At 47.4% G+C, this 16,268-nt stretch overlaps 2 protein-coding genes and 1 long non-coding RNA gene across 3 annotated transcripts in view; all 3 read left to right on the forward strand.

Annotated features, from left to right (window-relative positions):
- The window catches only part of LOC120998324 (aspartic and glutamic acid-rich protein-like), a 2,513,920-nt gene that overhangs the window by 570,772 nt on the left and 1,926,880 nt on the right, over positions 1–16,268 (forward strand). The window lies entirely within an intron of this gene.
- LOC120998403 lies at positions 2,261–2,596 on the forward strand. Its single transcript, XR_005778348.1, has 3 exons — positions 2,261–2,300; positions 2,380–2,458; positions 2,554–2,596. It is a non-coding gene; the product is annotated as an uncharacterized LOC120998403 (long non-coding RNA).
- The window catches only part of LOC120998383 (gastrula zinc finger protein XlCGF67.1-like), a 32,896-nt gene continuing 21,522 nt past the window's right edge, over positions 4,895–16,268 (forward strand). The window contains exon 1 of the mRNA XM_040429053.1: positions 4,895–5,127. Within this exon, the coding sequence (XP_040284987.1) occupies positions 5,118–5,127 (10 nt within the window). The 5' untranslated portion in view covers positions 4,895–5,117. The remainder of the gene's footprint in view (positions 5,128–16,268) is intronic.

The following is a 16,268-nucleotide window of genomic DNA, read 5'->3' on the forward strand; positions in this document are numbered from 1 at the left end:
GTAGATGTCCTCGCCCAGATTACACCCTGCAGGGATGTAGATGTCCTCGCCCAGATTACACCCTGCAGGGATGTAGATGTCCTCGCCCAGATTACACCCTGCAGGGATGTAGATGTCCTCGCCCAGATTACACCCTGCAGGGATGTAGATGTCCTCGCCCAGATTACACCCTGCAGGGATGTAGATGTCCTCGCCCAGATTACACCCTGCAGTGATGTAGATGTCCTCACCCAGATTGCACCCTGCAGGGATATAGATGTCCACCTCCTTGTCCTCACCCAGATTACACTCTGCACTGATGTAGATGTCCTCACCCAGATTACACTCTGCACTGATGTAGATGTCCACCTCCTTGTCCTCACCCAGATTGCACTCTGCAGTGAGGGCTTCACCTCCACCTCCTGTGCTGAGCAGCTAGAAGGCAGTGGTTTCTGTATTGCTGCCTGGTATTCCTGGTAATGATTCCCCTCGGTCCACATTCCACCATCTAGGACCATCTACAGAATTCTCAGTATAAGGCCTCTTTCACACTACAGTATGTCCATTTCAGTGTTTTGCGTTCCGTTTTTCACGGATCCGTTTTTTTTGTTTCCGTTTCGGTTCCGTTTTTCCGTTCCGTTTTTCCGTTCCGTTTTTCCGTATGGCATATACAGTATACAGTAATTACATAGAGAAAATTGGGCTGGGCATAACATTTTCAATAGATGGTTCAGAAAAGAACGGAAACGGAACACATACGGATGCATTTCCGTATGTGTTCTGTTTTTTTTGCGGACCCATTGACTTTAATGGAGCCACGGAATGTGATTTGCGGCCAAATATAGGACATGTTCTATCTTTCAACGGAACGGAAATACGGAAACGGAATGCATACGGAATACATTCCGTTTTTTTTGCGGAACCATTGAAATGAATGGTTCCGTATACGGACCGCAAAAAACGGACCGCAAAACGGAAAAAAAAAACGGTAGTGTGAAAGAGGCCTAAGGATCAGTAAGACAGACATAGCTGATACTTTGCTAACCCTTCGATGTCTGACAACATGTACATATATCTTCACAAACTGCTCCTCCTTATCAGTGGTCTCTCGATGCCCCCCTCTTTATCAATGTCATTTCCTATCCCCCCTTTCTGACCCCACGGACAGCAGCAGAGCTGGTTCACAGCATTACAGGATTGGGGGTTGTAAAAAGTCAATGGAGAGGTGTCTGGGCTGGAAGGTCTATGAGAGGACCTCCGAGGACTATGTCCTCCATCTTCTTGATGAGTTCAGCTACAGCTGTGGGTACACAGAGGATCCCAGCAGTATCCCGGGGGCTTCTGTTTACCCCTGTGCCCAAATCCGTATTTCCTCACGCTTCATGGTAACGAATCGCATTCTTTCCTAAAATGGTGACTACACGTGTGAGGACATGGAGCAAGGAACTCTGGGAAGGCGGGATCACCCACAATGCCATGCGTGCAGCCAATCAGCTGCCAGCCCTGTGATGTCACAGCCCTATAAATAGCGTCCGCCATCTTGGATTCTGCCAGTTTCCAGTGCACTTAGTGCAGGGAGAGACGTCAGCAGGCGCTAGGGACAGTGCGAGGAAAGACTTCATTGTGCTGGGAAAACGATTTACAAGTTCAGGGAAAGATTCTTCAAGGTGCAGGGAAAGGACGGGGAGGGATCATTCCGCAGCGTTTCTGTAGAACAGGGTTCAGTCGGGGAGGAACAATCCTATTACACCTTGCTGCACTGACTGCGGAGCCAGATTGCAGCAGGGTTTCTCATTGGGCGTCTCCTTCTCCCTGGCTGTGACGCTCTGCGTTCAGCCCTGATATCGGAGGGAGCTCTCTTCCCTTTATAGGGGTTTAGTCCTGATATCAGGTTGCTCTCATCCCTCTATGGAGGTTCAGTCCTGATTATCGGGGGGCGCTCTCGTCCTTCTATGGGGGTCACACTTTCTGAGGATTTTTCTTTTCCATTAGAAGCAGAAAACTGAAGGGTCAGAAATTCTCCTGGAAACTATAAAATGTCCGGTGAATCTGCGGCTTATAAACTGCTGCCGGCTGCCCATAGACTTCCAGGCTGCTGACTGCCAGACCCCAGTCATCCGGACACTCAGAGGGCAGCGGGGTGAACTCCACCCTAATCCACCCGCAGGTTCCTGCTCTCCGTTCAGCGCTCAGTAGTGTATTCAGTCTGTGTGTTATCTCCTATAGGTTCTGACTCCAGGAGGAGAAGTCCCCCCGAGAGATGTCCCCGTCCTCTGTATTGCCAGGACTGTCCAGAGGAGAAGCTCCCAGAGAACCATCAGGTAGAGGGAGCTGAAGTCTCCCCAGAATCTGACCAGAAAGGGATTGAACCAAAGACCATTTTACATTTCTCTTGTATAGGATGAAAATCTGATGGATATTAAGGCTGAGGTTAAAGATGAAGAAGAAGAGGAGACGGATTTATGGGGCGATCAGCAGGGTAAGAAGGGGGCTGTCATGGGTCACCTGGATACTACTCCCATCATCTCATCATCACATGTAGTAATCTCTCCTGTCCCTGTGTGTTTCCTACAGATGGACTCATAGAAGGAAATCCCCCCGAGAGATGTCCCCGTCCTCTGTATTCCCAGGACTGTCCAGAGAAGGTCCCAGAGAACCATCAGGTAGATGGAGCTGAGCCCTATACACATCTATATAGGGGGGTCCTGCAGTCATAGAGGGGTCATAGATGGTGGGGGTCTCTTATGTGGATCTGTTAGATTTCCCACCTGTCTGCTGTATTGTCCTGAATTGTTACAGATGACAAATCAGGGGGAAGATGTGACTGATATTAAAGTGGAGGATGAAGAAGAGCGGATGATGGGCGATCCCCCGTGTAAGAGTGAGGTGGAGGAGGACATTCCAGTCCATGTGACCACAGGTATGGAATCATGAATGGAGGAAGGGAATTGGGAGGTTTCTTCAGGTGAGGCTCCACCTTAGAGCTGCAGTAAAGGAGCACTCCGGGCAGTGACCCAGCTTTGAGTCTTTAAATAGCAGGCTAATGGTTTTATACTAGTAAAGGCACCGGAGACATGTAGTAATGGCTGTTATACCTCAGGTAGGTGTCATCAGATGCCGGGTGTTATAGATGACATTACTTCTACACTATAAAGGCTGGGGACATGTTGTAATGGCTGTTATACCTCAGGTAGGTGTCATCAGATGCCGGGTGTTATAGATGACATTACTTCTACACTATAAAGGCTGGAGACATGTAGTAATGGCTGTTATACCTCAGGTAGGTGACATCAGATGCCAGGTGTTATAGATGACATTACTACTACACTATAAAGGCTGGAGACATGTAGTAATGGCTGTTATACCTCAGGTAGGTGTCATCAGATGCCAGGTGTTATAGATGACATTACTTCTACACTATAAAGGCTGGAGACATGTAGTAATGGCTGTTATACCTCAGGTAGGTGACATCAGATGCTGGGTGTTATAGATGACATTACTTTTACACTATAAAGGCAGGAGACATGTAGTAATGGCTGTTATACCTCAGGTAGGTGTCATCAGATGCCGGGTGTTATAGATGACATTACTACTACACTATAAAGGCCGGAGACATGTAGTAATGGCTGTTATACCTCAGGTAGGTGTAATCAGATGCCGGGTGTTATAGATGACATTACTACTACACTATAAAGGCTGGAGACATGTAGTAATGGCTGTTATACCTCAGGTAGGTCTCATCAGATGCCGGGTGTTATAGATGACATTACTTCTACACTATAAAGGCTGGAGACATGTAGTAATGGCTGTTATACCTCAGGTAGGTCTCATCAGATGCCGGGTGTTATAGATGACATTACTACTACACTATAAAGGCCGGAGACATGTAGTACTGGCTGTTATACCTCAGGTAGGTGTCTTCAGATGCTGGGTGTTATAGATGACATTACTTTTACACTATAAAGGCTGGAGACATGTAGTAATGGCTGTTATACCTCAGGTAGGTGTCATCAGATGCCGGGTGTTATAGATGACATTACTACTACACTATAAAGGCTGGAGACATGTAGTAATGGCTGTTATACCTCAGGTAGGTGACATCAGATGCCGGGTGTTATAGATGACATTACTTCTACACTATAAAGGCTGGAGACATGTAGTAATGGCTGTTATACCTCAGGTAGGTGTCATCAGATGCCGGGTGTTATAGATGACATTACTACTACACTATAAAGGCTGGAGACATGTAGTAATGGCTGTTATACCTCAGGTAGGTGTCATCAGATGCCGGGTGTTATAGATGACATTACTTCTAGACTATAAAGGCTGGAGACATGTAGTAATGGCTGTTATACCTCAGGTAGGTGTCATCAGATGCCGGGTGTTATAGATGACATTACTTCTAGACTATAAAGGCTGGAGACATGTAGTAATGGCTGTTATACCTCAGGTAGGTGTCATCACCTCTAAGGCCTGTATTATAAGAACAGATTATCTGACAGATTTTCTGATCATTCATTGGTCAGATGGCCTATTACACACACAGATCTTTTGTTATACACACCAACTATTGGTCTCATTGGACAGATATTGGTCAGATAATCTGTTGGTGTAATACAGGCTTTAGTAATTTAGAGATCAGGATTATTATATGTCCAGCACAAGTACCAGTCACACAGCTAGAAAAACAATTAACCCTTTGTGACAGAACGGCTCAATATTTTTACTAAAGACCAATTGAAAAAATGATTTTAGCCCCAAATGAGTAAAATGCAATCATAAAATAATGTTCCCCATACATGTTCTTTAAATGTATTTTATTGGGATTTTATGTGATCGACCAACACAAAGTACAAGTCTGTGTGAGGTTTCTCTGCAGAAGTGTCTGTGAACAGCAATTTCTAAGTCTTGTCACAGACAAGACTAAACCCTTCCATTGTAGCTCTGGCTGGATGTTTAGGGTTGTTGTCCTGCTGGAATGTGAACCTCCGCACCAGTCTGAAGTCTTCTGCAGCCTCTACCAGGTTTTCCTCCAGGATTGCCCTGTATTTAGCTCCTTCCATCTTCCCATCAGCTCTGACCAGCTTTCCTGTCCCTGCTGAAAAGAAGCCCCCCCACAGTATGATGCTGCCACCACCATGTTTCATGGTGGGTTCAGGGTGATGTGCAGTGGTAGTTTGTCACACATAGCATTTTGCATTTGTGCCAAAAAGTTCCACTTTGGTCTCCTCTGACCAGAACACCTTCTTCCACGTGTTTGCTGTGTCCCCTACATGGATTGTGGCAAACTGCAAACAAGATTTCTTATGGCTTTCTTCCATAAAAGGCAGATTGGTGGAGTACACAACTAATAGGTGTCCTGTGGACCAATTCTCCCACCTGAGCTGTGGATTTCTGCAGTGTGACCATGGTCCTCCGGGCTGCTTCTCTAATTGGTGCTCTCCTTGCCTCGGCTGTCAGTTAAGGTGAACGGTCATGTATTGCTAGATTTGCAGTTGTGCCATACGCCTTCCATTTTCGGATAATGGATTGACCAGTGCTCCATGATATGTTCAGAGCTTTGGATATTTTTTATAACCTAACCCTGCTTTACACTACTTCACAACTTTATTCCTGACCTGTCTGGCGTGTTCCTTGGTTTTCATGATGCTGTTTGATCCCTGATGTTCTCTAACAAACTTTAGAGGCCTTCACAAAAGAACTGGAGTTATACTGAGAATACATTACACACAGGTGGACTCTGTTACTAATTAGGTGACTTCTGAAGGCAAAGGTCACACTGGATTTTATTTAGGGGGACCAGAGTACAGGGGGCTGAATACGAATGCATGCCACATTTTTCATATATTAAACATTTTGAAACCATGTCTCATCTTCTTCTCACTTCACACAGACTTGTGCTTTTTCGTTCAATCACATAAAACCCCAATAAAATACATCTAAGTTTGTGAGTGTAACGTGAAAAAATGTGGAAAAGTTCAAGGGGTACGAATAAGTTTTATGGCACTGTATAAGACCTACATTCCGAATACTGCGCCTTCTTTATGAAAGAACCCAGCCAGCCTACATCGCTTCATGGAATGTTCACTACGCCTTGCCTCCAGGATGTATGAGGAGGGGGCTGAGCGAGCTGAAGTTTAAAGGGGAGTTATACCCTGTGGTTTATACAGGTTCTTCTAAAAAAAAATTAACATATTGTGATAAAGTTCATTATTTTCTGTAATGTACTGTTAGGCATTAGACTTTCATATATTTTAGATTCATTGCACACAACTGAAGTAGTTCAAGCCTTTTCTTGTTTTAATATTGATGATTTTGGCATACAGCTCATGAAAACCCAAAATTCCTATCTCAAAAAATTAGCATATCATGAAAAGGTTCTCTAAACGAGCTATTAACCTAATCATCTGAATCAACTAATTAACTCTAAACACCTGCAAAAGATTCCTGAGGCTTTTAAAAACTCCCAGCCTGGTTCATTACTCAAAACCGCAATCATGGGTAAGACTGCCGACCTGACTGCTGTCCAGAAGGCCATCATTGACACCCTCAAGCAAGAGGGTAAGACACAGAAAGAAATTTCTGAACGAATAGGCTGTTCCCAGAGTGCTGTATCAAGGCACCTCAGTGGGAAGTCTGTGGGAAGGAAAAAGTGTGGCAGAAAACGCTGCACAACGAGAAGAGGTGACCGGACCCTGAGGAAGATTGTGGAGAAGGACCGATTCCAGACCTTGGGGGACCTGTGGAAGCAGTGGACTGAGTCTGGAGTAGAAACATCCAGAGCCACCGTGTACAGACGTGTGCAGGAAATGGGCTACAGGCGCCGCATGCCCCAGGTCAAGCCACTTTTGAACCAGAAACGGCGGCAGAAGCGCCTGACCTGGGCTACAGAGAAGCAGCACTGGACTGTTGCTCAGTGGTCCAAAGTACTTTTTTCGGATGAAAGCAAATTTTGCATGTCATTCGGAAATCAAGGTGCCAGAGTCTGGAGGAAGACTGGGGAGAGGAAAATGCCTGAAGTCCAGTGTCAAGTACCCACAGTCAGTGATGGTCTGGGGTGCCATGTCAGCTGCTGGTGTTGGTCCACTGTGTTTTATCAAGGGCAGGGTCAATGCAGCTAGCTATCAGGAGATTTTGGAGCACTTTATGCTTCCATCTGCTGAAAAGCTTTATGGAGATGATTTCATTTTTCAGCACGACCTGGCACCTGCTCACAGTGCCAAAACCACTGGTAAATGGTTTTCTGACCATGGTATTACTGTGCTCAATTGGCCTGCCAACTCTCCTGACCTGAACCCCATAGAGAATCTGTGGGATATTGGGAAGAGAAAGTTGAGAGACGCAAGACCCAACACTCTGGATGAGCTTAAGGCCGCTATCGAAGCATCCTGGGCCTCCATAACACCCCAGCAGTGCCACAGGCTGATTGCCTCCATGCCACATTGCCGCATTGGAGCAGTCATTTCTGCAAAAAGATTCCTGACCAAGTATTGAGGGCAGAACTGAACATAATTATTTGAAGGTTGACTTTTTTTGTATTAAAAACACTTTTCTTTTATTGGTCGGATGAAATATGCAAATTTTTTGAGATAGGAATTTTGGGTTTTCATGAGCTGTATGCCAAAATCATCAATATTAAAACAAGAAAAGGCTTGAACTACTTCAGTTGTGTGTAATGAATCTAAAATATATGAAAGTCTAATGTTTATCAGTACATTACAGGAAATAATGAACTTTATCACAATATGCTAATTTTTTGAGAAGAACCTGTATACACTGCTCAAAAAAATAAAGGGAACACAAAAATAACACATCCTAGATCTGAATTAATTAAATATTCTTCTGAAATACTTTGTTCTTTACATAGTTGAATGTGCTGACAACAAAATCACACAAAAATAAAAAAATGGAAATCAAATTTTTCAACCCATGGAGGTCTGAATTTGGAGTCACACTCAAAAGTAAAGTGGAAAAACACACTACAGGCTGATCCAACTTTGATGTAATGTCCTTAAAACAAGTCAAAATGAGGCTCAGTAGTGTGTGTGGCCTCCACGTGCCTGTATGACCTCCCTACAACGCCTGTGCATGCTCCTGATGAGGTGGCGGACGGTCTCCTGAGGGATCTCTTCCCAGACCTGGACTAAAGCATCTGCCAACTCCTGGACAGTCTGTGGTGCAACGTGACGTTGGTGGATAGAGCGAGACATGATGTCCCAGATGTGCTCAATTGGATTCAGGTCTGGGGAACGGGCGGGCCAGTCCATAGCATCAATGCCTTCGTCTTGCAGGAACTGCTGACACACTCCAGCCACATGAGGTCTAGCATTGTCTTGCATTAGGAGGAACCCAGGGCCAACCGCACCAGCATATGGTCTCACAAGGGGTCTGAGGATCTCATCTCGGTACCTAATGGCAGTCAGGCTACCTCTGGCGAGCACATGGAGGGCTGTGTGGCCCTCCAAAGAAATGCCACCCCACACCATTACTGACCCAATGCCAAACCGGTCATGCTGGAGGATGTTGCAGGCAGCAGAACGTTCTCCACGGCGTCTCCAGACTCTGTCACGTCTGTCACATGTGCTCAGTGTGAACCTGCTTTCATCTGTGAAGAGCACAGGGTGCCAGTGGCAAATTTGCCAATCTTGGTGTTCTCTGGCAAATGCCAAACGTCCTGCACGGTGTTGGGCTGTAAGCACAACCCCCACCTGTGGACGTCGGGCCCTCATATCACCCTCATGGAGTCTGTTTCTGACCGTTTGAGCAGACACATGCACATTTGTGGCCTGCTGGAGGTCATTTTGCAGGACTCTGGCAGTGCTCCTCCTGTTCCTCCTTGCACAAAGGCGGAGGTAGCAGTCCTGCTGCTGGGTTGTTGCCCTCCTACGGCCTCCTCCACGTCTCCTGATGTACTGGCCTGTCTCCTGGTAGCGCCTCCATGCTCTGGACACTACGCTGACAGACACAGCAAACCTTGTCACAGCTCGCATTGATGTGCCATCCTGGATAAGCTGCACTACCTGAGCCACTTGTGTGGGTTGTAGACTCCGTCTCATGCTACCACTAGAGTGAAAGCACCACCAGCATTCAAAAGTGACCAAAACATCAGCCAGGAAGCATAGGAACTGAGAAGTGATCTGTGGTCACCACCTGCAGAACCACTCCTTTTATTGGGGGTGTCTTGCTAATTGCCTATAATTTCCACCTGTTGTCTATCCCATTTGCACAACAGCATGTGAAATTGATTGTCACTCAGTGTTGGTTCCTAAGTGGACAGTTTGATTTCACAGAAGTGTGATTGACTTGGAGTTACATTGTGTTGTTTAAGTGTTCACTTTATTTTTTTGAGCAGTGTACTTCATGGGTTACCTGAAATGATTTTATTTTGTTGTAGAGCTAAGACCAAGAGGATAGTGTGTTCCTCAAGAAACCTGCCCCCGCATGGCTTACACCATTGTATAAGCAGTGAGTGGATAAGGTTATGGAGGAAGAATCCCCATCTCTCAGTCAGAACATTAGACGTGATTAGGATGGAAGTATCTACTTCTTTTAAAGCTTTTGAGAATGTTCCACATTATCTGGGAAGTTAGCATCTTCTATTACTAAGACGGGGCAACACAAGTAGACGAGATCAACAATACCATAGTGCAAAACACCATCCCAGCAGAACCAAATAACACAATGTAGCACAATATACTGCCCCAAAAGCTGTCCCTCTGTGGTGGCCATCAATAGCTATTTGTCCTCCTCCTCCTCCAGTCATCTATGGAGCAGGGGGCTTAGGAGGTGAGGTGCGGGCCATGTGCGGTCGCTGGCTGGGTACCCGAGTACCTGATTCTCACAGCATTAGTCACTGCTGACACCTCATTAGGTACTCAGTCAGCAGCAGAGAGGAGAACTTGAGTGGCCCGCTGGGGCATCCGCCCACCGGGAAATTTCCCTGTAGGGTCTATGGCTAATCTGCCCCTGGACAGGGATACTCTGATGATAACTGAGGGATTTCTTTGTAAGAGCCAGTCAAACGTAAAAAAAAAAAGTCTAATTAACAAAGACGCAGGATCACTGGGCCTGAGAAAAAGCTTTTCTCGCTCATATCATTGGGGGACACAGGACCGTGGGTATAGCTTGCTCCTGCCACTAGGAGGCGACACTAGGCTAAAAACTGTTAGCTCCTCCCCTGCCAGCTATACCCCCTCCAGTCTGGAGAGAGCATATCAGTTTTTAGCTTAGTGTCGTAGGAGGCAGACCTCCCTGGCTCTGTGATTTTATTTTACTCTCTTCTTTTTTTTTTTTCTCTCACAGGTTTCGGGGACACAGAGTAGCACAGCTGCTCTGTATCCCCGGGAGGCTGGCCGGTGTCATTTGTCCCACCGCCTTGCCTCCCCCAAGAAGACAAGTGGACCAGGGCAGCCTAGCTCCCCTGCTTCCCGCCAGCAAGAGGGCCACCTGCTCCAAGCCCTTTATTGCCCGGTCTCCTACCACTTCGGTGCCAGCGGCCGTAGAAGTGGCACTGCTGGTCTGTCTTGGAAGGGCGAAGACCTCAGATGAAGGCAGGTGAGGGGGTTAATGTCACCGCGTGTTTGCGGCGATCGGCGGGGGTACTCTGCGGGGGTCTCCTACCGCTTGCCCCTGCAGTCACGGCGGCAATTTGATTCAGTTTTGTTGTCCTTTATCGGGCATTCAGGGGGCATGGCCTGAGGTTCTTCCTCGTTCAGGCTCCTCAGCGTCCGGGAAGGGGGGGGGGGGCCATCTTTCCTGTCGCGACAGCGTCCCTACCCTCTTCTTCTCGGCTCTCCTCCGCATTGGTGTGACACAGGACCTGGGTTACGAGCATTCTGGTAGGAACATCGCTACCCCCTCCAGCCTAGAGTATCTGTGGCACTCATGTGTGACCCGGCCAATAACTCCCCTCAGGCACCCTGCAGGGCCAACTACTATGCCTGCACTTTGTGCAGGGTAAAATTCCTTTGTCGACAGGCAACATCTCTATGTTCTGCATGCCATGCGCCTGCACAGAGCCATCTTTCCCCTCCACAGCCCACAGAAGTACAGGACTATCCTGGCTGTGTAGAACCTGACTGGGCAAGGGCCCTGTCCCGGGCAGTGGAAGACCTTTCTAAAATCTCCCACTCCACCCTTTCTCTATTGGGTCATTTGATTGAGAAATCACCACCGGTGCAGTCTACACCGTCTCAGGGTCGTACAACCCAGGAGTAGGCTTCCCAGCAAGGATCCCAGAGCAGGTCGCCATTCTTCCTCCTGACTGCTCAACATCCCCACTTCCTCCTGGTTCCCATTCAAAGGCGTCCTCCCTTGGTGACTGTAAAGGGGAATATTAATCACCAATATTTATGCAAATATCAATAATTAATATTCATAAATAGGAGGAGCCATCTAGTGATAACTCCGCCTATTTATGCCTTTATATACTAACACAATACCTTTGCTATGCTCTACACTAATCGCTATGCTAGCTGCATGCGCCTTACTAACTCGCTACCGCTAACAAGTACACGCTACACAAAAGGGTACAAATATAACGGTATTTATTACACCACGCAATACACTACGCACGCAGTACACTACAATACAGCACTAAATATACAATCCTAAACTACACTACACATTCCCATTCCACCCATAAACTATCTATACAGTTCACACATTCAATATGAACAGCCCACCCACCTAGTACTATATACTATCCCTATGGGGCAGACGAAGGTAGACGGTGGCCTTACAGGGGTGTAAACCGACCACAAACACAAAGGGTAAACAATGGGGATAATATCAGAACTGTACAGCAATGCAAGGGTAAATACCCTGCAAGTGTACAGTGAGGGGGGGTGGCAGGGTTTGAGCAGGGGTTACCACCAGGGGTTAATCAGGGTAGGGAAAGGGTTACACGGTGGCACTACAGGAGTGTATGTAGTCCACAGACACTAATACAGTAATAGGGGTGAGATACAGTGGGGGTCATCAGGGGGGTGTAACTGAACCACAAATACAATCAGGGGAACCAGTGGCACAGGATCAGGGGTACAAACGAGGATACAATAAGGCAAGGGTTTGGGGGATCAGGGTGTCCAGTAACACGGCAAGGGTAAATCAGGGCCCAGGCTACACATCAGGGGCAAGGGTTATAAGGGAGTATGAGGGGATTCAGTAGGCAGGGACCAGGGTCCATCAGGGGTTACCAGCACACAGGGACCAGGGTAACTACCAGGGGTAATGCCTGGCAGGGAAAGGGTTAATCGTTGGTAGGATAGGGGTTGATCAGGGGGTCAGGGAATATACTTAATCCTTCCAGCGTTAGTAGGCCCTTTCCAGGCGGTCATCATGGAGCCGCTCTCTCCCATGTGTCTCTGAATCTAGTCTGGTTGCAAGAGGCCGCACCTATGCTCTGTTTGGGGCTTTATAGCCCAAAACCAGCCCCCCTCCTCCTTCTTCAACAGGAGGGTGATGACATCATCGTGGGGTCGTGTGACGGAATGCTAGAACTGAAACAAAGGACTTCCTGCACAAGCTGTAAGCCCCCAGCTGCTACAACATAACATCACCCACTCCCACGTCATAAACGAACCAGGCTGATCAATATATATATATATATATATATACACATATACATACTACCCAACCTGGGGGCACTTAGGTATATACATCCATATAGATGTTTGGGGCACATCTACATGCATGTCCATACACACAATATCATAAATGGGCAGTTATAAGCCCACATATATGTATATATACCTGGGGGAGATAGATGCATGCACTGCATACACACATCCCCATATATATATACACATATCTACATGAGAGGGACAGGAAATATATACTAACTATAAGGGGGCACATGTATATACTAATATAAGGGGGATTATAAGGGGGCTCAGCTTCCAGGGACCACATATTTCCCACAGTGGCCACCATGAGCCCCTGGGGATCACCATGGGCAGACGTGCGCAGATGCTGGGCACATTTGCGCACATCGTCCCATGATTCGGTGGTTAATGTATGCATATATATACCTATACATGCCCGTACGTGTTTGCAGGCATGCATGGATATATATGCATACGTCTCAACCCTTCCTCAACAATCCCCCTGTTGTCGGAATATAATACGACAATATCTTGGGGGAACGGGTTGAGATATATTTGCCCCCCTTCAACCCCATCTTTGGTGGAAGTTCAGGAAGAACTGTAGTGCACACTGATCTTTAGGTACTTAGACATCCCTCTTCCTCCGACCTGCCATTCACCGTAACCTACTCCTCCGTCCACAGGATACACCGTCTTCTTCTTTAGGATACCACACACCCACAGTCTCTTTAACAGTCTTTTAGTGTCGGCCACCCCCACTTTGGAGTGACCACACCCCCACAGTCTCTCGGTAATTCTGCCGATCTTCAGGTATCTTCGTCCCCCCCAATTCTGGAGCGGGTTCACCCTTACAGTCTTTAACTGGCCTCTCTTTAACAGTCTCTTGGTGTCGGCCACCCCCACTTTGGAGTGACCACACCCCCACAGTCTCTCGGTAGTTCTGCCGATCTTCAGGTATGGCCCGCTTCCAAGGCATCTGGAGCGGGTTCACCCTCACAACCTCAGTCCCAACTTTCTTCTATCCAACGTCTGTTTCCATCTTGATGGGTGCGGTTCTCCCGTGGACAGATTAATAGGTCTTTACAAGGCAGGTCAGACTCTTAAGCGGTGGTGTCATGGTACCTAAATTCTACTGCGGAGAACCCCTCCGCCACACTACACCTCCAGCCCTTCCCTTAAGAACCTCACCGTTCCAGGGTTCAAGGTGGCAAATGAATAATGCCTGTCCCTATCGTGACCTAACCTTATCCCTATTCACACAAAATACATGTCACATCCCTCCCAACACCACCAAATTCCATTAAACGTGTGTACCCATAGAGACTCATGCAACCTGGCATATCTCTACACCTCCAAAGACACAGGTAGGTCGCAGACCCCTGTGTCAATGGGAAACGACTATAGGATGCAAATGTGTACAGCCAAATAATAACTCACCACAGTCTGTTGGGCGAGTTTCCTTGGGTGTAGGCTGTCACACATTTGTACCTAGAGTGTCTATGGGTACACCATCGAACAACAAACACAATCAATAAATGTACAATACAATGTGCTATGGGGTTTCAGGGTAGTACAAGTTATACGTCCCGAACCCTCATAGGAAACAAAGTGAATCCATACAATATTTGGCTACAGGAACAATATTAGCGTTATGTCCTGAGCCTACTCCTCCGGATAGTTCGGTAAAGTTCTGTCTGGTTCTGGTGTATTTGGTCAATAAGTCCCTTGACCCTCCGATATTACGATGACCAGAACCAGAAAAAGTTTCACTGGGTGAAACAATTGAATAAGTTCTTCCACCCGAACGTCTCCCAAGTCTTCCTCCAGAGCCTTAAATAATGCTCCCGCTGGATTGTGGCATAGTCTTCATTGCTATAACACCTCTAGGTAGAGGTCGCTTAGTTGCCAAAATCCAGTGGGATCCTCTGGAGCTTCACAACAGTGTCAGGGGGAATAGCTGGCCTCTTCTGTGGCATCTCCTAGGTTTTTCTTCCGCTCCATATAAAATCACACCTATGGCAGAAGAAAACACCAGGCGCTCCCAGGGGAATTTCTCCCCTAACAGTGCAATTAAATGTGAAAATTCCCAGCACCAATACCTTTGACCCATGGGTAGAGAAAGGTATTGGGCTGCCCTTTATCTCACAGGACCCCTCGTTATCCCAACACTGGTGTCTGAACACCCTACCTTCAGAGGAGCGTGTCCTCTGTTGCACATCCCTCTGCACCAACAGATAAGGATGGCCACCCTACTAGGTTAGGATAACTGGAGTTCTGTGGACAAAGCACCATCTTGTTATTGATGGTACCACATCCCTGTCCACTCGTGTGCACCCAGGCTGACCTCCCCCTGTGATCCCGTCTTGTGGAGGCCCGCAGAACCAATGGCATAGGCATGCCCCGGCTCCCCAGGACCCCACAACACAAGAACACAGTCCACACTCTGCTGCCAAACATTCTGCGTCCAATCCCTATCAGAGCTGTGCTGCCTGCTCGGACTAGAATTAAGTGCGCAGCACAACATTACACCAATGTTGTCTGTCCGCCCCAGTCCCCAGTGTAACACAGCTCTACCGAAAACCTGGAGCACAACAGCGCTATCTGTATCGATCTGAGACCCTGGCTGCCCAGAATAATATCACATCATCCTTTGTGTGCTGCATGGAGAAGGTCCTTATGCCTTCTCCCGACCAGCAGGATTTCCCGTGTGATATTATCTGCGAACCTATACGTTCTCGATCCACAGTATAACACTGTTCCACTCCAAGGGGACACAGAATGAGACAAAGACAGCAGACGGGACTTACAACACTACATAAATCAGCATGGTAGAACACATGCGCAGACAAGGACTACCACCATCAACATCAAGAAAAACTTACCAACAGATAACAAAAACACACAACATGGACATACACAGGGAACCAACGGTGTAACAAATAGTACAGGGGTGTCAAATGTTGCCTTAGCTAGCTTGGCCACTCTGACCCCTCGGCCAGCCGGTGATGCTGCCGAGAGGTAACCCCGTTATGGCCAGGCTGACTAGACCCCACTGCACAATTTGTTACCTGGCTGATACTGTTGGACACATTGCAATTACTTGCACAAGGGAAATTCCTTGCAATGTGTCCTTTGTTCCCACACCTGAAACACGTGACTTGGTTTCCTGTCCTGTGTGTTTTGCAGTGTCTCGCTATGTGACCTAGGCCACCACATGCAAAACATATGATGTTTGCTCTGCATGGCCCAGGTCCATCTACACTGCAGCCGCGCTCCCTTCTCCTGAATTGTACCATCCTCAGGGACGCACTCTTCACAGTTCTTTTTCCCAAAGTCAGGGAAAAATCTCTGTTAGTCTGGACCGGCTTGACCTGATGATCAGACCGGTCACAGACTACTCTCCCCCCTTGTGGCCCTGCACAGGGCAACATTTTGGGAGATTCCGACCCTGGCTTTACGGAAAAAGAAAGGGCCGGCACCAACTTGGTGATAACCTGTTGCATGCCAGACATTAGCTGGGACCTTACAGCAACCTCAGCCTTCAATTTGGCTACCGTCACGTCAGTAGAGGCAGTCTGCTCCTTGAAGGCCTTGACCTCAATTTAAGACTGAGTCAACTTAGCCTCAATTTCCTCCTTCTGCCTCTGCAGCTCTACTAACTGTGACTCTATATTAGCCACCTGC

This window comes from Bufo bufo, chromosome 4, assembly GCF_905171765.1.
Source record: "Bufo bufo chromosome 4, aBufBuf1.1, whole genome shotgun sequence".
Taxonomy (NCBI): domain Eukaryota; kingdom Metazoa; phylum Chordata; class Amphibia; order Anura; family Bufonidae; genus Bufo; species Bufo bufo.